Raw genomic sequence first — 20919 nt, forward strand, 5'->3', positions numbered from 1 at the left:
CGAGCAAAACAAAACAAAAATATTCCAAAATTCACATCATAAATGTATCAAAACGTCGGGGAACCGACAATAAATAATGTTGATTGGAGGACGAATATTGCGGACACGCGTGCGTCTCACCTCTCCGCAGGAGGCTCGACGCTGGAGCAGCTGCTTCAATCTCAAGTGTCCTCTCAGCGGTGGGCTTTCAGAATCTAAATTCTCAAACACATTTCTTTGATGAAAGTGGATCAATGAATTCCCGACAGTCTCTTGTGTTCATCGGATAGCACCTCAAATATGAATCTCTTTTCTTTGTAACATATTGAATAGGAACTTGTCAGACTGACGGTGACTGCGCACTGACCTTGACGATGAGCCAGATGGAGGAAAAAAAAAAAAAAAGTCATTCACCTCTCCCCAAACCACTCAATATAAAATGTGTGAAATGTATATGTACAATTGTTTACTTTACACACATTACTTTTATTGACAAGAAACAACCAATGATTTAACAAAATAAATAAATGTTAGGATGTAGGTGGTATGATGTGCTACAAACTACTCTGCTCATCACAGAATTAATTCATGTTTAATACAAGAAAGTTTTGCATAAGCATTCTTCTGTTTGGATGTTCTATAATTATTCCTTTTCAACAATCTTTACAATTTAAACACTGGTTCAGATGATATTCTCTTTTTAATTCATGCATGCATCCAAATCCTTTCAAATAAATCAATGAGGACAACAGCATTTAACACCATAAAGCATTTAAAATTGAACCCCGAAATAAAAAAAAATAAAAAAATGGCACAAACACTCCTTTCCGCACAGTTTGGGCACCACGTCACTGATCAGAGATCCATGGGAGGCGAGGGATCAATACTCGGGTTTGGGTTTTAAAATGGCACGTCTGGCATTACTCAGATCAATCGCACTTTCGCCGCTGGCGCTCGGCATGGAAGTGTGTTTTCAAATTCTTAAAAGACTGATGGAAAAAGAAAAGAAATAAAAACAACACGCCGGTTTCGTTTGAGAATGAGTGCGGGAACATGGAGATTGGGTGGTTCACACTTGCCATCGTCAATAGCTGCCTCTGTGAGTGACACGACGACGTTGGGCCATAATTGTGCTATTATCAATTAAAAAATATATATTTTTTTTTCATTTCGATTTTACCTGATATGTTACATGATTTTTTTTTCATTGTGGCACCAAATTGTGCCATAACTGTGTTAATATGATCAATTAAAAATTCTATTAAATGGTTCATTTATACACCGAATGAGCTGGTCCACAGATGCCGATAAATTGCCCTTAAAAAAAAAAAAAAAAAACGACAACAAAACAAACTAACGAATGTTCAGGAGGTAGTTAAGAGTATAATCAGGAGAGACGACACCATCGCTGTGAATTTCAAATGAAGTTGTTGTTCTTCAATACAACTCCGTATGGTATTTTACTAGGTTTCATTGGAGCGCTCCAGAGAAAATCCACAGTCGCTTTGAAATGGAAAAGGATCATTTGAAAACATATCCCAGCACTCGTGTGACCCTTCGGGCCAAAGCCTCGTCCTGCGGCTGCTCATCAGAGACACTTGAAATCGCTTCATTTGGTTCGGCTTTATCCATGCTGGGAAGATCGTGTCATTTTGTTTTTTTGCTATCACCATAACTTGGCAATGGAACAGAGATGTGTCCGCTTTGGATAGCTACTCATGGCTGATCACATCAGGATTATAAACGGAGTGAGAGTTGTTTTCTTTTCTTTTTTTTTAAGTTGATGAGACTTGACCCTTTTCTTGCCATATTGGAGCAGTAAGGGAAGATTTCCTACACTACATTGACTGACTTTATAGGACATGAATGAACCTGAGGATGGTAGTTCCAACTTGAAGCTGCTGGGTTTTTTTTGGGGGGGGGGGGGGGGGGGGTTGGTCGTAAAATGTTAGCCAAGCGCATGAACAGGATTGAAAGCACACTCTCGTTGTGGTCATTTGTGGCACAAGAAAATGGCGGCGACAAGTGCGGCAACAAAAGTGAAGTGGGAGTAGAAGAACATGCATATCTCACGATGCCTGCTGGCAAAGATCCGATCAAACGTGACGCCACTGTTGTGAAGAGAAACCTGAAGAAGATGGGGGGGGGGGGGAGAAGAGGTTTCACTATCAACACGTGAAAGCGGAGTGCCAATGTAAAAAGATTCCGTTTCAGGCCCACTGGACAGGCGCTGTGAAAAGTGCAGCGCTCGTTCCCGCCGGGCCGGAACGATCCCTGAATGGTTCTCGGACTGCCGCGTGGACGGCCCCGTAGAGGCGGCGCTCAGTTGAAATAGAGCTCCTTGGTCAGCATGGAGACCACGCAGGGGATCTGCTTCTTCTCGCTGAAGCGCGGGTCCTCGGACCAGGACTCGAAGCTGGTGGCCACCATGTAGTTGACGCGCGTCAGGATCTGCATGATCTCCAGCTGCTTGCCGAACTCGTTGAGGACGTTGCACAGCGCCTGCACGAACCAGGAGCCGCGCCCGGGGTTCCTCCACGAGTAGTAGCCTGGCCGGGGGTCGGGACGACTCTTGAGAATCGCGGGCGCGGCTCTCGCGTCGGACGTCGGGCGGACGGAACGAAGGGGCTCACCTGGCACGGTGGAGTAGGCAAAGAGGAAATCGGCCTCCACGGGGATCTTATGTCTGGGATTGGCGTCCGTCTCCAGGGTGTCGTTGGGCGGACCCGAATCCGTCTGGATGCCGTCATCGAATTCGGAACCCCGGCAGGCCTGGTGCCGTCAACGCATCAGCCGGAAACTTAAGGGACGAGCGGGGAAGTGCTCCGTACGCCCCGCCCCGTCTTGCCTCGGCTCCTACCTGGATGAAGAAGAGCTTGGGCTTCCCCACCAGGCTTTTGCACATGTCCCCCCTGAAGAGCGAGGTCACGGTCTTGATGGGCATGGCGCCGTCCGTGCCGTAGATCATACCCTCTTCGCCGTGACTCAGCAGGATGCAGGCGAAACACGAGCTGTCGCTGTGGTCTTCCTCTGAAGCTAACGCACACAGACGCACTTCACTCGGATCCGTTTGGGATGGAGCCTGCGATTGCGTCAGCGCGATGGAACTCCCCCCCCCCCACCCCCCACCCCCCCAACTCTTGGTACTCGGCTGCGCATGTGCAGAGTTGCGACGACATTCATAAGGCCGTTCGCTTTTTGAATGGCAGCACGAAGACTGCTACTGCAGCAATGCACGTTTCAAATGGAGCTGGATGGCGAGCGTGCATTTCAAGTTCAATCAACGGCCCAAAGTTTGCGCGTGTTGCCGAGGAGCGCCGCGCTCACCCTCTCTGAGGAGACGCTCCATCTTCTCGCAGGTCTGATCATTGTAGATGAAGACGTTGAAGCCCAGACTCTTGAAGCACTTGAACAGCTCGCCGGCGTCACGGTCCGTCCCGTTGCGTACATTCATTCCTGCCGGCGGGAGGGGAGACACGCGGGTGTGATCGGAAGCCTGGCTTTTTTTGGGGGAGATCAAATGTGTGCTTCTTTTGCTCTTGTACCTGTCTTTTCATCAAAGTTTTTGTTGTTGATGATGATGCACTTGCCCACTCGCCCGTGGCTCATCTTATACTGGAATGTTGGTGAGACAATTCTGTAATGGCTTTCCGAAGATTGCTCCTGCTCCCGCGTCTGGCCATCCTTATTCTTCTTGCTGGAAACAGACACGGCGGGCAGACGTTTCGGTAATCCGACTCGCACGCGGCCAACACGTCGCCTCATTTCCCCTTTTCGGGGTGCTTAAGTGGCCGTCACCGTTGCAATGACGGAGGACCGCAACGCGCAACGGCGGACCGCGTCGCCGCGACACGCTGGTTTCTACATACAACAGCATTTGCTGAATTGGTTTCAAATAAATCCAGCAAAAAATAAAAACGATTGACGCTCCCCCTTGCGGGTCTCAGATTAAGTCATTCAAATGGAAGCAACCTCATTCAAAACGGATGACATCCTTCTTAAACTCGAGTCAAATGATCACTATATAAATCAGCATCTATTGTATTGTTTTGTATTTCAACACAGGAATAATAATAATTCTAAAAACAAACCGGGCAAAGTACTTACTCAGAGACCAAAAAGTACATATGCTTTGCAATAAGGCATTAACCCGATGGCCAAATTTGGTCGCCGTAATGCAGCCTAAAGCTGAATCCAAGAGTCACACATTTCAACGTGCAAAATGGTGGTCGAAGTCCGCGGTTTCGGGATGGAAAGATTAGCACAGCAGATTGAGTGAGAGCAAACGTCCCCGTGGCTATTCTGACGCGGCTGCCATGTTAGCATTCTTTGGCCGATCCATCCAGATGGGCGGCACGTTCCAGAAGGGCCTGGCCACGAGGTCAACAAAGACCTCGCGGCATAGCGCGCTCATATTCTATTAAACTTGTGATTTGACGGCCTTACGCCCCCTCCCACCTCTAAATTGCACCAACGTGCCGTACCGAACAATTGAGGGTGGGCAGCAAAGAGCGGCGGTGGGCAGGGCGCGGCGGTGAAGAGGAGGGCGCCGAGAATCACGTGGCATCCACTTACCTGGGTTCGTCATTGAGCGCTACGCCACTCTGCATCTGCAAAAGAGTTTGTTTCTCCAGCTGATTTTTGGGGGGGGCTGAGTGCTAGGATACCGACATGCTCTCTGTGCTGGATGAAGGACCTGAATGGGCCGCCGCCAGGCCACGGGCCGAGGTGTGTGTGTGTGTGGGGGGGGGGGGGGGGGGATGCTGCCGGGGGGATGGGGAGGGGGCGCGTTGTCAGCCCCCCCCCCTGAGTCAGCAACCTCACCACCGCACCAGCGCTTTCTAACAGCCTATTCAACCCGAGGGCCCCCCGAACCTCACGCCGCCGTGACCACACGTGGGGTCAACGGGGATAGGGCAGAACAATTTTCAATGTAAGCAAATACTTATTCCTGTTCTTTAAGATTTTGCGGATACCCAATAATTTGATCAAAGGTGTCCTGGCAACATGTAGCGATTTGAACCCAATTCGACAAAAAAAAAGAAAAGAGAAAAGTATCGTCCACATACATGCGCTGAAGGCAGTGGAAGGAAGAGATTCAACTGCCGGGAATCAATAAATACATTCGAATGGATAAAATATAGATTGTTGTGCCTTTTTCTGAAGCCATTCACTTTCATGACACAGCCACAGTTAATTTTTGTATTTGTATGTCCAGTCTAATTATACTGGAGGTATCTTTGAATGCATCATGAGGTGAGATGGATTTTTATAAACCTCACCAGGTTTTCTCATCACCTGCACAATTTGAATTGCCAACTTGGTGGCGACCCTTTCATGACCACATTGTTAATAATATCCCCTGCCCCTGCCCCTGCCCCCGCCCCACCCACTGTTGTCTGGAGCTGCGGAGTCACACGAGGGCAGTGAAAAAAGACGTTTTCATGCGCACTTACCCAAAGAGTAAAAACCTTCCCTTGCGGTCAGGTTTGGCGTCTGTTGTGTCCATCGACATCTCCTCTTTCTCTTCTAAATCTCCAAGTTGGGTCTTCTCTGCAGGTTCTCCAGCCATCTGTTGAGCATCATATGACCAAACTTTCACTGTTCCGCTTACATTTTTTCATGAAACGCAATTACAATGCTTCGTATCACGAACAAGGCTGATTCACATTCAGCTATTTCAGGAACGAGACAATAAGTGACTTATTAACGCGAGTGCAATTGGCAAATCTGATTCCATCTTGCTAGTCGTTTACGGAGAAAATGAGTTTTGGAACGCTTATCGAACTATTTTAGGGAAGAGTGACCACGTTATCACAAACTCACGTTGTGTTGTTATAGCGCCAAGACGCCAGGTCAGTCAAGTTGCTGTTAATAAAAATGTCGTTTGTTCACCAGCGACACGTTTTCACTTCCTCAAAAACAACAGCTGGAAACTCTTCGGTCAAGTTTGACGGGGGAATCTCCAAGGAGCGTCACGACGTCTTACGTCACGGCCCAACGTAATCTACGGCTGCCGTATGAGCGACACTTCCTTGTCGTTATACGTGTGCGTTGTTGCCATATTGGAACGGTTCTGGCCGGCATTAAAACAAGCGTTACACTATTGTAAACTATTGAAACAGGATGTTATGCCGAAAAAACAACAAATTAAACTAAATTCTACTTTTTGGGGGAGTTTTACAACGAAAAGTGTCGGGACCACAATGAAAACGAGATAAAACATACAGTAGAATAAACTAGAATTATTTTGTCATTAAAATAGAAAAGTAATTATTCATTTGACATCAATATCCTGAGAATAAAAAATATTTTACAAGAACAAAGTGTTAATATGAGTGTAACTGTCATGTAAAATGTTACATCCATACAACTGGCAATTGTTGAATCCCTTTAATCAAAATGAAGAAAAAAACTCAAATTGATAAAACTCAATTGAATTGAAACCGATTTTCATTTCCGAAGATGTTGCACTTCACAGCTTTTATTAGCTCATGGAACTGGAAGTAAATTAAAAGGAATGCGGTAAATAGAAAATTTGATGTTTTGATTATTTTTGCATTTCTGCGTATACTTGTACCAAAATGATCCGAAGCAATCCATACAGCGTTTCAAGCGATTCCCATAAACGGTGCGGTGGTCTAGTTCCTATCTATAGCTATTGTTTAACATCTAACGCTGTGTCACTCCCGATGTGTCATAACAAGGTTGACCTAATTGTCCAGCAAGGGATCATTACACACCTACATTGCCATGTCCTGCAGATAGGCAGCTGTGTAAGCCAGTGGTCTCGAATGCTTTGGCACAAGGGGGGTGGTCCATCAAGGGAAACCCTGTCAAGTAAGAGAACACAGTAGCACAGTCGCAGAACTAAGTTTACCACCAGCGGAGAAACACGCGGGAGGGACTGCTTCCTGAACTTTGTCTCGAGATTTAATTTTTGAAGGGGCGGAGGGTGAAGACAAAAGGATTTAAAATGCAGTCTTGTGCAAGGTGTGGGTTTGTGGTGTACCCGGCGGAGAAGATCAACTGCATTGATCAGGTATTCAAAGAAGGCCTCGATCGATTGTTGTTTGGCAGAAATGTTTTTGTAATGACTACATTGTTTTACCTTCATTCAAAAGGTCAGAGAAATGTTTCCAAAAAGCATAATAAATGATAATCATGTTACGCAGAGGTAAATCAAAACGGGATGCTAATGGTCAGATCTGCCCCGAAGCTGATGCTAAATTTGTGGTCCTGCCCACATGTCAAACTATGTGGTTAACACGGAGCCTCGCTGAACTAATAATGTGATTTTTCTTCGGCAGAACTGGCACAAAGCATGTTTTCACTGCGACATCTGTAAAATGGTGCTGACGGCCAATAACTTTGTCAGCCACAAGAAGAGGCCTTACTGCTCAGTGTGAGTAGTGCTCAGCCAATAGTCTCCATTTCGAGAGAAAAAAAAAAACATCAATAAAATAAAAGTCGCAACGGTGCGCATTTCCCGCCTGCAGACACAATCCGAGGAACAACACCTTTACCAGCGTGTATGAAGCACCCATCAACATCACCGCGAAAAAGCAGTGCAAGGCCAGCAGTGAGGTGAGATGCTGTCAGGATGGATTTGGGACACAAGCTACTATCTTTGCAAAGAATTTGGAACATGACACAGAGGGCGGTTACAGCACGCTTGCCTCAGGCAGGTGCTCAGAATTTGGTGGTCAGATGACTTCCTTTTTTTTTTTTTTTTTAAGCACTCCATGGCATCTTTTCCCAGAAAGATAGCTATGAGTCTATAGTGACGGCAGCCTTATGGAATGGAGAGGGGAGAGCGTGTCTACGGTTATTTCTGTGTTCTGCCCTCGTCGCCGACCAGCTTTTATGCTTCAGCCGGCTAAAATTAAACTCCACAAAAAGATCCCGGCATCGCTTCCCCTCCTCCACCTGTTCCCGTCTGTTGGATTCCGTCTGCGTCTCAGAGTCCACGCGAGACTCCCGTCTTATATTAGCAGCAGGCTAGCGAGCATATCAGCTCCTGAGAGACGCACCCAAAAAAACTGAGGTCGTCACATGATCCGAGCGTTGACTTGCGACCAACTTACTATTCTTCTTTTAACACATAACTTGTTTTCAATCATTCTTGGGCTGAGACTAAAACGTTTACTGTTGAGCTAAACAACTACTGGACTCTTGGAGAAAAGGGATTTTGTGATCCCGACCGATTGTAAACGCAATCTATATTGTGACAACATATTAGATGAGGCCTCAGTACAGCACATACAGCATCCCGAGGGACTTTACATGGAATCCGGCATCGTTAACACAAGGTTCCTAAATCCTCTTGCATCATATGACAAACACTTGGGGGCCCTAACAGATAATCTTGCATCATCAGTCTAAGTGTTTTCTCGCCGGATCTGAAACGCTCAGTCCCTAAAATCAAGCCATCCGGTCACAATGTTTGACAACAGCCAGATTCGGCAAAATGCCACGCAACCTCGGCAGAGGAGGCACATGTCCAGTGTTGCGCTTGTGCAAACGCGCGCTGGTCTTGGCTTTAACGTTTTGTCGTCTATGTGCAATTGTAGCTGAAGTATCGCGAGGATGGCGATCGTTTTATGTCCACCTTCCACTATGACATGAAGTCCAGGGAGCTGGAGAGTGCTCGTCTAGCCAATCAGATGGCCGGCCAGGTGAGCTCAAAAGGAGAGCAACTGGCCAAAAAAGGGGACTTCCCGTCAGCATTTTATTGGCTATATCTTGAACCTCAATCCTCGGGAATAGGAGACATTTTATACACCAAATCTCATCACTTGGCTTCGCTTTCGTGCCTTAAATGTCTTTTACAAATGACATTATTTGTATTCAAACAGTCCTTCAAGTTTCAGTCAGAGTTCTCCCAGCAGCAGTCTTGGTACAACCAGGAGATGGTGTCCATGTCACAAGCTCAGACAAACCTCAGTGACGTGAGTTGACTTCCTGCCTTTTTTCGGACCATTTCGTCTAAATGCTTTTTTTTTTTTTTAGAAAAAGAGTTGAATGAGTACTTCTACTTTTACCAGAGTCTTACACAATTATCTGTAATTCTACTTCAGTACGGCACGTGCGAGTACTTTTGCCACTTCTGACGGCAGGTCAAATACGACGAGTCCAAAGGCAAAGGCAGCTTCCCGGCCCTGATCACGCCGGGATACCAGGCGGCCAAAATGGCCAACACCCTGGCAAGCAACGTAAGGGAACGTTTGCCGCATTTGCCGCTTGAGTATGCGCCCATATTGAGTTTCTCGTGCTCTGTCTCGAAAAGGTTGAATACAAAAAAGGCCACGAGGAGAGAGTTTCAAAATACGCCGCCTTTGTGGACCCCCCGGAGGTGCTCCTGGCCAAGAAACAAGGGCAGATTGTCAGCGATGTGAGTCTTTTGTCAGTGACTTTCGTGTCGACTCGCACTCGGACGGATAATCATGCGAATGCTGCGGTGCCTCGAATCGAGTTACGATTCGTCATTTGGTCCGTTACTTTTTTTTTGTTTTTGATTTAAGGCTTTTTAATTCATTTCAATGGGGGAAATTGTTGCCGTATCCACCCACCTTCATAAGGGCAGATTTCTTTTCTTCAGTTCTTGCGCCCGTGAGGGCGGCCGCAGTCTAATATTCTTTTTGCAGTATGCCTACAAAGAGGAGTACGAGCAGCACAAAGGCAAAGGTAGCTTCCCCGCACATCTGACACCTGGATACAAGATGTCAAAAAAGGCCTCCGAACAGGCCAGCGACGTAAGCATAAAAATCGGTGCTGTGCCTTGAAGTATCCAAGCACGAATACTTTGTGAGCGTACTTAAGTAGATTCTCAGGTATGTGTACCTTTTTTTTTTTAATACTCCCATCATTTGAAACATTTATCTTGTTCTTTCTATTCCTCTCTTTATCAAAATTAGCGTTTTGTTGTTGTTGTTTTTTTACCTCTGCCGAATACGCCGCCTAAAAAAAATCAATGCAAATAGACCTGGACCTGACCTGAATCAGTAATTCTACTTTTCCACACAAGTATCCGTACTTCTACTTAAATACGCAGTCCGAGTACTTTTCTTCAAGTCAACTGCTGTCTCTGTGGTTTGTGGCAGATAAAGTATCGTCACGTATACGAGCAGGAGATAAAGGGCAAGGCCAGTGCCGACGCGACCTTGGCCGAAATGCTCCATGCCAGAGAGAATGCCGACAACTTCAGCCAGGTTCTTCTTTTTTTTTTTTTTTTTTTGTCATCACAGAAGTCAGCAGAATATTTGCAAGAGACGTAAAAAAGCAAATTCGTACATGCACCCTCAGCTGGATATCTTAAGTAAAACCATCTTTCCAAAGCAACTCGTGCTCATCTAAACTCCAGAATTCAAAAGGCGCGTCTCGTGAATCATCTCCAGCGGATTTAATCACGCGGTGCACTTTCTGTAGATCGCCTACACCGAAGAGTACCAGCAGCAGCGAGGAAAAGGAAGCTTCCCTGCCATGATAACGCCCGGGTACCACCTGGCTAAGAAGGCTCAGGAAAACGCAAGTGATGTGAGCGGAAAGTTCACTTTGTCTTTGGATACGGATTCTTAAAAGTTGCGTCGCTAAAAATAAAACTCGATTTCGGTGCTCGGTGTGTGTTTGGGAGGTTAGCAGAGACCACCGCTTTCAAGGAAAAAAGAAAATATACCCTCAGCTTCGCTTCATCTGTTTTTCTCGCAGCTGAAATACAGAAAAGACTTAAATAAGATGAAGGGCACGTCACATTTCCACAGCCTGACCTCGGAGGACAACCTGGCCTTGATGAACGCCCGCAAGATCAACAAGCTTGTCAGCGAGGTGAGGCGCTCGCTTGGCTTGATGCCATCACGTCTACGCGATGCCAGCAAAAAGCGATGCTCAGCATCCCTCGGCGGCGCATCCGTCCAAAATGATGTCACCGCGCGCTCGATTCTGAACGGTGAACATTTTGGTGTCTATTGCAAGTGGCTCGTGACGGACTGATCATTTTATATTGAATAAAGAGCAAGCTTCGAGATTAGTGACTAAGAGTGTGGAACGTGAAAAAAAAAAAAAAAAACGGTTTTCGAATCCGGCGCAGTACATTTGTTGGGTCCAGTTCAGTTTTGTCGAACGTTTAAGTCGCAAATATTTGCATTTAATATTTGAGAACAGATTGTTTTTGAACATTTATTTTGAGATGTTTTTTTTTTTTTTTTTTTAGTTGGTCATAATTGAAATCGTATTTTAGCAGGAACATTTCTGACTTGTTTTTGAAAATTTGGTCTCGGAGAGCTAAGTCTTTAGAAGTGAGCCGAGTGTTTTTCAGAACCACAAAGTCTATTTCCTCTCCCGGCCAACAGGTAGAGTACAAGAAAGACTTGGAGAACAGCAAAGGCCACAGCATCAATTTCTGCGAGACGCCCCAGTTTCAAAATGCTACCAAAGTAGCCAAGTTCACGAGTGATGTAAGTCCAGAGCAATGATGTTATCGTACCCTGGCGGCAATTACTATCGTACGGGAACTGTGGTGATGGCGATAACACGTGCGCTACTTTTTTCCGTGTGGCGCGCAAGAACAAATACAAGGAGAAGTACATGGACGCGAAGGGCCACTATGAAGGCTCGGGAATGGACAAGCGGACCGCGCACGCCATGAAAGCCCGGACGCTGGCCAGTGACGTAAGCCTTCTCATTTACGGACCCGTCGATTCGAGGTGGCGGTCAGTCAAACGAATGAACGCGTCACCAGTCGTCTTGCGACGAGGTCCTACCTTCCTCTTGCGTCTGGACTTCACAGCCGGCGCTTAGACGTTTGTCCTTCGGGATGAAGAAACTGCGCTCTCTCCTGTGCTCTTCAGATTTCATACAAACAAGGTCGCGAGCAAGATCAAGGCGAGTACACCTACCAAGCCACGCTGACACCAGGCTACCGCAGCCAAAGGAAGCTGGACCCACTGAAAGACGTGAGTTCTCTCGAGTCCGACGACGGCGCCGGCGGAGTCGTTGAGGGATTTGCCCGGTGAAATGTCCGCCTCCGCAGAAGAACTACAGGCAGCACATCGACCGGGTCAAGTACAGTCCAGTGAAGGACACGCCGGCGATCCTCCTGGCCAAGAAAAACGCTCGACTTATCAGCAATGTCAGTACAACGCGCGAGCTCAAAAGTGTGATGTCGAGGGGAAAATGCTCGCAATGAACCTTTTTTCATTTTACGAGAAGCCATTTCGCTCGGATTCTGCCGCACCCCCTGGAGGCTCATTCGAACGACCCTTCTTTTGCTTTGTGTTGCCAAGCAATCCCGTCGTTATGAAAAAGGGCTCTTTTTGCAATCGTTCAGCTCAACTACAAAGCAGACTACGAGAAGACCAAGCATCTGTACACACTTCGCGAGGACTTGCCACAAATCAAGAGGGCCAGAGACAATGCGGCCTTGTGCAGCGACGTAAGCGGGCCCCCCGTTTTCTCCGTCTTCGGTGACATGCGGTCTCCCGGTTACACCGCGCGCTCGCTCTCGTTCTAGATTAAATACAAGGAGGAGTGGGAGAAGACCAAATCGAAGGCGTGCGACATCGGCGCGGACGACCTCGGCGTCAAGGCGGCGAAGGCTTCCCGAGACCTCGCCAGCGATGTGAGGAAAAACGACACCGGCCGAATGATTTGGAAACGCGCGAGTCACTCTGCGTGTGATGTGCCCTAGCTCAAGTACAGAGAAAACTATCTGAAGAACAGGGAAACGGCCGTCGGCATCAACGTGAGCGACTCCAAGACTTTACATTCGCTGCGGGTGGCCAAGATGCACAGCGACGTAAGTCATTCCGAGCCGCCCCGCTCGCGCGGCTCTTCGCGAAGTCACCGGCATCGGTCGGCTTCCCCTGCAGATTGCATACAAGAAGGGCTCCGAGGAGAAGCGGGGCCAGTACAGCCTGTCCGTGGACATGGTCAACCTGAGTCACGCCAAAAAGGCCCAAGCTCTGGCCAGCGACGTGGAATATCGTACCAGGCTGCACGATTACACCGTCATGGCTGATGACGTCAAGGTCCAGCAAGCCAAGAAGGCGTACTCCCTGCAGAGTGAGGTGAGAAACGGGCACGCGAGCTTCAAATAACACTTGGACTCATGAAATCGAAGGGCGTGGCCGGTTGGGCTTGATCGAGAGGATCTCGAAAGTCTCCTCGCCTCAACGCCGTCAGACTTTTGAAGCCACCCTTTTCCAGTCGACTGACCGATGACTTTTCTTTTTTTCTTCCGCTCATCAGAACCGCTATCGCTCAGACTTAAACTGGATGAAGGGGGTGAGCTGGGAGACCGAAGGCTGCCTCAACATCACGCAGGCCAAGAAAGCCGGGGATCTGCTCAGCGACGTCAGTTCTCCGTCGCGCGTTTCATCTCCGAGCGAGCTCCGGATAGATAAACCACGCGTCGTGTCCGGCGTTGTCGCTCTTTTGCAGAATAAATATCGGCAGAAGGTGGATGGCATCAAGTTCACCCAGGTGGCGGACAATCTGTTCATCAAACACGCCAAGAAGAGCCAGGAATTGCAGAGCGACGTAAGGTCATCGCGATGAAGGCAGACGCAGCTCACCGTGGGTCACCGCTTTTGAAAATTGTGCTTTTTAGCTGGCGTACAAAGCAAACGGCGAGCAGATGATCCACCGGTGCACCATGACGAAGGATGCGCCGCTGTTCAGACAAGCCAAGGCAAACGCCGAGCTTCTCAGCGGGGTGAGTGCGCCGACCTTCCTGGATAACGGCGACGACGTGTTATGACCCCAAGACCTCGAATAAGGTCGTTCACGTACAATTAAAAAATGTTTCCTTGACTTAAGTGTTTGCTGGCCGCAAATTAAGGCCGGTGGCCTCGAAGAGCTTTTTTTTTTTTGTTGGCCAAAACTGATAGAGTGCCGCTACTTTGAAAGCAAAGGACATCGGCATAGGATTAAAAATCCTCAGAATCCGTTTGTTGAAGGGGTCATTTGAGGTGCACATTCACCTTCAAGGCAAAGACGGTCGTTCGGGGTTTGCGTTCCTGGCATGCTCAAAAGCAAACCGTCATTCCTCCGATTGTACTTTCAGAAAATCTACAAAAGCCAATGGGAGAAACAGCGGGAAAAGGGCTTTGAGCTCCGATTGGACTCGCTTTCCATTCTCACCGCGAGAGCGAAGAGAGACCTGGCCAGTGATGTGAGTTTTTTTTCCCCACGAACGGCGGACAGATTTAGAAATGAAGGCAGGACCTTTGATTTGTGTGAAATTCAAGAATGAATGGTTAGAACGGGTAAAAGCCGTGCCTCAGTAACAAAGCGACTTTCGTGCCTACCGTTTCCATCACGCATCGGTAGCTTCTGTGACCGGCCCACCTTTCGGTAACACTCCTCCGTCTTGTTCCCTGGCAGGTCAAATACAAAGAGCAATATGAGAAAAACAAAGGCAAGGTGATCGGAATCAAGTCAGTCAGCGACGACTCGCAGATGGCTCACTCGGCTCTGGCCACCAAGCTACAGAGCGGCCGCGACTACAAGAAGAACTATGAGGACACCAAGACCCAATTCAAGTTTGTGAACGCGACGTAGAACGATACACGTGCGCACAGCACATTTGACAAATTGGATTCAATTCAATTCAAATACAGCAGATTCGGTGTGTGCCGATGAAACTCTTCCTTTCCCGACATTGATATCGAGACTGCAAAACACGCCAACGTGCCAATCCATCTCCTCCCCAGTGTTTCTCTGGACATGCTAAATATCAGCCAGGCCAAGAAGGCCCAAGACTTGGCGGCAGACTACAACTACAGAACATTCCTGCACGAGTACACCACGCTGCCAACTGACATGAATGTGGCCTGGGCAAAGAAGGCCTACGGACTCCAGAGCGACGTCAGTCCCATTGACAAAGACTTTCAGAAACTTCTACGTCATCGGTCGGTCAACCGCCCGTCTATGTGTGCGTCTTTAGAAACTCTACCGATCCGATCTGGCCCGGATGAAGGGCGTCGGCTGGGAGGCCTCCAAGTCTCTGGATGTCCAGCAGGCCAAAAAAGCCGGGGAGCTGGTCAGCGAGGTAACGCCCGACCGCGTCGCGTACAAGGCGTCGAAGGTTATCCGACGCAATTGCGTGAAATGCGAACGGCAAACAGCCGCGCCGAAAAAGACCGTTGAGAAAATATACCGTCTACACAGATGAGGTGTACCGCTAAGCAACGATGGCCGACAGAAATTGATAGATGTGGTTGTGGAAAGCACGAGTGAGAGGAGAGAGACGCGGAAGAATAGAACGGGCTCTCTTAGCCAAGGCGGTTGGCCGTCAAAAGCCCAATGACATTCTCAAGTCAAGATTTCGACCCCTCCCGCTTTAGAAAAAGTATCGCCAGAATGTGAGCGCCCTGAAGTTTACCAGTGTTGAAGACACGCCAGAGATGGTTCAGGCCAAACTCAGCAACAAACTGGCCATTGACGTGAGTACTTGCGACTTCCGCGGTCATGCCTTGAATGCGATGAGCGCTTTTGCCAATGCGAAACGGCGCTCGATACGATGTCTCGTCAGAGGTTGTACAGAGAGAAGGGAGAAAACATGAAGCGCAACTACACCCTCGATGAGGAGCTGCCCGAGTTTGCGCAAGCCAAGATCAACGCCTTGAACTTGAGTGAGGTAAACGCACGCCGAAAAATCAATCCCTTCCGCCTCTGTCCGACTTTTACGAGCTAAAAAAAAAAAAAAGTATTTGATTTCAGAGTCGCTACAAGGAATCTTGGACTAAACTACGTGACGGAGGCCATAGACTGCGTCTGGATGCTATTCCTTTCCAGTCGGCCAAAGCCTCCGCCGACATACTGAGTGACGTGAGTGGCCGGAAATCTGACGTCGGAGTCCTCGGAGCCGTCATCGTCTTGCCAATCTATTCATCGCAATGCTGCGTTTGTATGGCGATAGCAAAAATACAAAGGGGAGTTTGAGAAGACCAAAGGGAAGATGACCGGACCGAAAGGGCCGCAAGACGACATGAACATGGCTCACTATGTTTACGCCAACAAGCTGCAAAGCGACGTGGGTGCTTTCCGTCTTTGGTAGGCTTTCTACCCGAATGAAAACACCTTTTCCCCTTCGGCCACCCAGATTACGTACAAGAAGGAGTCGGCCGGCCAGCGCTCCAAGCACCACCTTCCGATGGATATGTTGGAGGTGGCCCACGCCAAGAAGGCTCAGTCTTTGGTCAGCGATCACGACTACAGGCTGACCTCGCATCAGTACACCTCCCTGCCGGACGACATGAAGCTGCAGGCGGCCAAGAAAGCGTACGCTCTGCAAAGCGAGGTCAGGCACACTCAACACTTACAAGGCCTCGCGACGGCTACGTCACGCTTTTCTCCACGTTGCAGAGGCTGTATCGTTCCGATCTCAATTACCTGCGCGGCGCAGCATGGATCGCGACGGGGGCTCTGCAAATCGAAGGCTCCAGGAAAGCTGGTCACCTGATCAGTGACGTAAGACTGATGATTTACCCGACCGCCTGCCAACCGACCTACCTGGCCACAACACATTTCGATAGCGCACCGCCTCTAAACTGGAGCAAAGATGACTCGCAATCTTTGTCCCACCTCAGAAAAAGTATCGCCAGCATCCATACAACTTCAAGCACACCTCTGTGGCGGACTCCCCCGACATGATCCACGCCAAACTCAGTGGACTGATCGCGAATGAGGTGACTATATCGTTTTCCCTCGCGACGCGGTCACGGCGTTATTCGCTAAACTCGCCTCTCGCCTAGCGTCTGTACAAAGAGAAAGGGGCGAGCGACCGGCACAGCTACACCATCACGGCCCAAAGACCGGAGATCACTCAAGCAAAGATCAACGCGGCTAACTTTAGCGAGGTCAGACCGGCTCCCGCCGCCCGTCGACTTGTTGTCGCCGTCGGACATTTGAAGCCGGACGGTTGGTTCTTCAGATCCGATACAGGGACTCCTGGCACAATCTGAGGGCTCGGGGCTACAAGCTGACCATGCAGGACATACCGTTCCAGGCAGCCAAGAGCTCCGCGGGCATCGCCAGTGATGTAAGATTTCCATGACGGATACAGGCGCTCATCTAGCGACGTCATATTCCAGTTACCAACATCGCGGACACAAAACTAATCTGCGGCGTGAGCTCACGTTTTGGTTCAGAACAGAAAAAAAATTGAGCAAGCGACAGTGTGTCATTGAAAAATCTCTGAAGTCGCTGCACTAACAGTCGAGCCAAAATGAAGGTCTTTGGATTTGTGTTGGCACAATTTGAGTACCGTATATTTTGTATGTCGCTCTCTGCAGTACAAGTACAAACACGAGCACCTCGTGGAAAAAGGCAAGCACATTGGCGCCCAGAGCGTTTCGGACGACGCGTACCTGCTGCACTACATGCGGGCAAACCGGCTGGCCAGCGACCAGGAGTACCGCAAGGACGCCTCGGCGGCCAGCGGCCGCTACCACCTGACGCCCGACACGGTCCACTTCGTCACGGCCAAGAACGCTCAGGCCCTGGCCAGCGAGCAGGACTACAGGAAGAGACTTCACGAGTACACGGTGCTTCCCGACGACATGAAGGTCAACTGGGCCAAGAAAGCCTACAACCTGCAGAGCGAGGTGAGGCCGGGTGACCGAAGGATGCGCTCATCGGGTCGGGAGGTGTGACCCAAGTGATTGGAGCGCTTTTCCCGTCTAGACGCTGTACAAGTCGGACCTGAACTTCACGAAGGGCGTGGCGTGGGACGGCGTGGGAGCGCCGCAGCTGGAGTCCGCCAAGAACGCCGGGAGACTCGTTAGTGATGTAAGCGGCCACTTTCAGATGACACCGTGTTGAAAAAGAAGCAAGCCGCGTGAAAGATAAACACGGCAAGGCACTTTTGGAAGGGACGCAGAGAATGGAGAAGTAGTAAATCAGACAAAGCCCAAAGATCAGGAAGAGCTCGGCCGATGTAGCAACACAAACAAACGGACCATCTAACGATGCTCACGGACCGAGTGCATCTCGTGCCTACGATGCGGGAACGGCAACCGCTACTGCGAGTCGGTAGGGGTCCTCCTCCCGCAAACTGGAACAAAACATAAAAACGGTCACGAGGCAGGGCGGAAACGATGAGTCGCGATCTACCGAGAGAATACGACCGTAGAGCGAATGCATTTTTCCGCCATGCAGAAGCGATACCGCCAACTGCCAGACAGCCTGAAGTTCACCTCGGTGACAGACTCCCCAGATATGCTCCACGCCAAGGCCAGCTATCAGCACTGCAGCGAGGTAACGCGAAGAACACGGAAATCCGAGCGGTTTTTGGACACGATTCCGGTTCTCCATCCAGAGGCTGTACAAATCGGGTAGGAACGACGACATGAACAAGTACACCTTACATCCGGATGACCCCGACTTCGTCCGAGCCAGGATGAACGCCCGGCACATCAGCGACGTAAGACCCGCTGAAACTTGAAACGTGCACCGTACTCACACGAGGTTTTCGAGGAACATTGAACAATTTTGTCCGAGGGACCTCCTCGAACCTTTTTGCTTACGTTGATCCCGAAATTTCACTCGAAAGCTGAATATTCCGAGCCTCTCGTAAGCAACGTAGAGCGGACGCTAAGAAATGGGAGCACTAACCGTTTGGGTGCAGAAAGTATACAAGGCATCCGGAGAGCAGCTGAAGACGCTGGGCTACGACTTGCGGCTGGACGCCATCCCCTTCCGAACGGCAAAGGCCTCGAGGGAAATTGCCAGCGATGTGAGTGTTGTCTGCGCTTCTTGGAAATGAACAGAAAAGGGCCCCAAAGTCCTCCAAGCCGAAGACATTTGACAGTCTGGAGGAGTTGACATTGCTAGACGAAGAAAGATCCGTGATTAGTAGTCAATCGGTCCTAATTTACGAAGCGACGAGGTGCAATCCGATTATTTTCGGGGAATGACGCAAGACCACCTGCCCCTCGACTAGGTGCTCTACAAGGACTCTCACTTGCGGGAGAAGGGCCAGCAGGTGGGGCTGCGCTGCGTGGAGGACGACCCGAAAATGATGCACTCGCTGGCGGCCAGCAAGCTCCAGAGCAACCTGGAGTACAAGCGGCGGTCCAAGGAGGAGCGCGCCAACTACAAGATCCACGCCGACCAGCCCGAGTTCCTGCTGGCCAAGAAGAGCCGGGCGCAGGCCAGCGACCTGGCGTACCGAAGCAAGCTCCACGACTACACGTGCGACTCGGAGCAGCTCCAGGTCAAGCACGCCAAGCAGGCCTACCAGCTGCAGAGCGACGTAAGACTCACCGAGCGGTCCGCGGACATTCTGGGTCAAAGTCCACCTTTGTCAATTTCCCTTTTTGCGGACTCACGATCACCATCGTCACGACGACTGTAGTGTCGGTGTCGCCTTTGGTTGACGCTCGAGCTCCTGCCGCGACGTCTGTTGCAGGTGAACTACAAGTCGGACCTGAACCGGATGAGGGGAGCGGGCTGGACCCCTCCCGGCTCCCACAAGGTTGAGCTGGCTCGCCGGGCCGCCGAGCTGGGCTTGGCCGAGGGGGTGACCACAGATGAGGCCATCGCCAAGTACCAGCGCATGATAATGGTGAGACCGAATTGCTGCGTCCGCCTGTTCCGGGGGGAGACAACTCGGGTCCTGGAGAGCCGCACCGCAGTCCCCTTTTCCAACACACCCGATTCAAATGATCAGAATCGTTATTAGGCTTTTACACAGCTCGTTGAGGAGCCGATCGTGCGCGTCACAGAGACAAGGTGGATGATAGTCATTTATTTTTATTAACCAGACATAATAGCCAGTGTGTGGAACAAGGACTTTGTGCATGGCTAACTTTAATTTAGTGCGCCAAGAGAGGGAAACCATCTAACACGCAAAAAAAAAAAAAAAAAAAAAGTTTCCACGGGTTTCATTTGCTCATGATGTAGCCAAAATGAACAGTTCAAGAGTTTAAGTCGCAAAGGGCAAAATTTTAACCAAAGTCCTCACACGCTCTTGTGAATTTTACACATTTGCATTGACACAGATGAAACGGTTCCTGAAAAGTAGTCATTGGCCGCAAATGGCCAACATTGAGCTCAAAGGGTCAATAATCAAGCTTTCAACCAACCTTTTCCATGTTGCAGCTCCACTACCAGCAGCGGATGGAGGAGCAACAAGGGCAACAGTCGTCCGAGCAGGCGCAGAGCAGCGAGGAGATGCGGCAAGGCGTCAACATGGACGCCACGGAGGTGCTTCACGTCAACAGGAACAAGACCTACCAGACCGCGCAGAAAAAGACCACCACAAGTAGCAGCAGCGCCACCTTCAAATCCACGGAGAAGAAATCCAGCGGCGCCTCGTCGGCCGCGCGGCACAGCACGCTCAAGACATCCGGTCAGGCCAAAGCCATTAAAGATACTTAGAAGTTTGGGAGAACACGGCCACGCAGGACTGAGCTAGATGGATGATGAATGAAGGATGCAAGCATGTTGAATGAAGACGGAACTTGCTATGTTTAGCAAAAACAAAAAAAAAATCAACAGCATAGTGGTGGATTTAACAATGACAAAAAGTGAATGTGAATACAGTTTTACAACAAAGAAAGTAAATAGAACATTTACAACAAGAGTGTTGTAAATACAATTGAACCCAGGAAATGTAGGACGTGACATGAAATGATTTTAAGAGCATGAAAGATGAATGTTATGTTTGCATTTAGCAATGTATTCACAGCAGGAAGTGGCCACCCCGCCCCCCCCTCCCCACACACACACACACGCAAACAAGCACGTTTGCCGCAACTTTTAGTTTGGTGCCGATGTTTTAGCTTCGGTTTGATGATGTCGTACACGCGGAGCGAGGCATCAACTCTCAAGTCTGGCAGGTTCAGCTTTTGTGACGTGAAAACTCAAAGCTGGGCTCGGAGTGAACGCTCCATTCGACCGCATTCAAAATAAATCAATCAATCAAAAATCCCAATC

The 20919-nt window shown here is 49.3% G+C and overlaps 2 protein-coding genes across 8 annotated transcripts; one reads left to right on the forward strand and one right to left on the reverse strand.

Annotated features, from left to right (window-relative positions):
- Positions 1–552: 552 nt before the first annotated feature.
- Positions 553–10809, reverse strand: casp7 (caspase 7, apoptosis-related cysteine peptidase). Of its 6 annotated transcripts, none has more exons than XR_015103911.1 (8): positions 6727–6839; positions 5436–5551; positions 3525–3676; positions 3307–3435; positions 2840–3015; positions 2613–2751; positions 2200–2528; positions 553–2107 (listed from the first exon to the last, which is right to left on the reverse strand). XR_015103911.1 is itself a non-coding variant. In XM_086137991.1 (8 exons), the coding sequence occupies exons 2-8, from the start codon at positions 6799–6801 to the stop codon at positions 2302–2304; spliced, it is 1014 nt and encodes a 337-aa protein (XP_085994117.1). In that variant the 5' UTR covers positions 6802–6812; positions 10655–10809; the 3' UTR covers positions 553–2301. The 6 variants fall into 6 exon arrangements, 5 of the variants coding, with proteins under 5 accessions (XP_085994117.1, XP_085994119.1, XP_085994116.1 ...); XM_086137991.1 differs by adding an exon at positions 10655–10809 and having other exon boundaries at positions 553–2528; positions 6727–6812; XM_086137993.1 differs by having other exon boundaries at positions 553–2528; positions 6723–10189.
- nrap (nebulin-related anchoring protein) lies at positions 6862–20917 on the forward strand. 2 transcript variants are annotated; one of them, XM_086137998.1, is made up of 43 exons: positions 6862–7021; positions 7290–7384; positions 7479–7566; positions 8553–8657; positions 8838–8930; positions 9099–9194; positions 9269–9373; positions 9627–9734; positions 10083–10190; positions 10408–10515; positions 10687–10803; positions 11328–11432; positions 11542–11646; positions 11826–11930; positions 12008–12106; positions 12305–12409; positions 12488–12595; positions 12665–12772; positions 12846–13043; positions 13225–13329; positions 13417–13515; positions 13586–13690; positions 14042–14149; positions 14362–14519; positions 14691–14844; positions 14924–15028; positions 15324–15422; positions 15512–15616; positions 15700–15807; positions 15899–16012; positions 16082–16279; positions 16345–16449; positions 16569–16667; positions 16734–16838; positions 16913–17020; positions 17274–17585; positions 17665–17769; positions 18139–18237; positions 18299–18403; positions 18608–18715; positions 18923–19234; positions 19391–19546; positions 20083–20917. In XM_086137998.1, the coding sequence occupies exons 1-43, from the start codon at positions 6956–6958 to the stop codon at positions 20359–20361; spliced, it is 5373 nt and encodes a 1790-aa protein (XP_085994124.1). In that variant the 5' UTR covers positions 6862–6955; the 3' UTR covers positions 20362–20917. The 2 variants fall into 2 exon arrangements, with proteins under 2 accessions (XP_085994124.1, XP_085994126.1); XM_086138000.1 differs by lacking the exon at positions 8553–8657.
- Positions 20918–20919: the final 2 nt, after the last annotated feature.

The sequence above is a fragment of the Hippocampus guttulatus genome, chromosome 19 (genome assembly GCF_054856545.1).
Source record: "Hippocampus guttulatus isolate MCC_2025c chromosome 19, RoL_Hgut_1.0, whole genome shotgun sequence".
In the NCBI taxonomy this organism is placed as follows: domain Eukaryota; kingdom Metazoa; phylum Chordata; class Actinopteri; order Syngnathiformes; family Syngnathidae; genus Hippocampus; species Hippocampus guttulatus.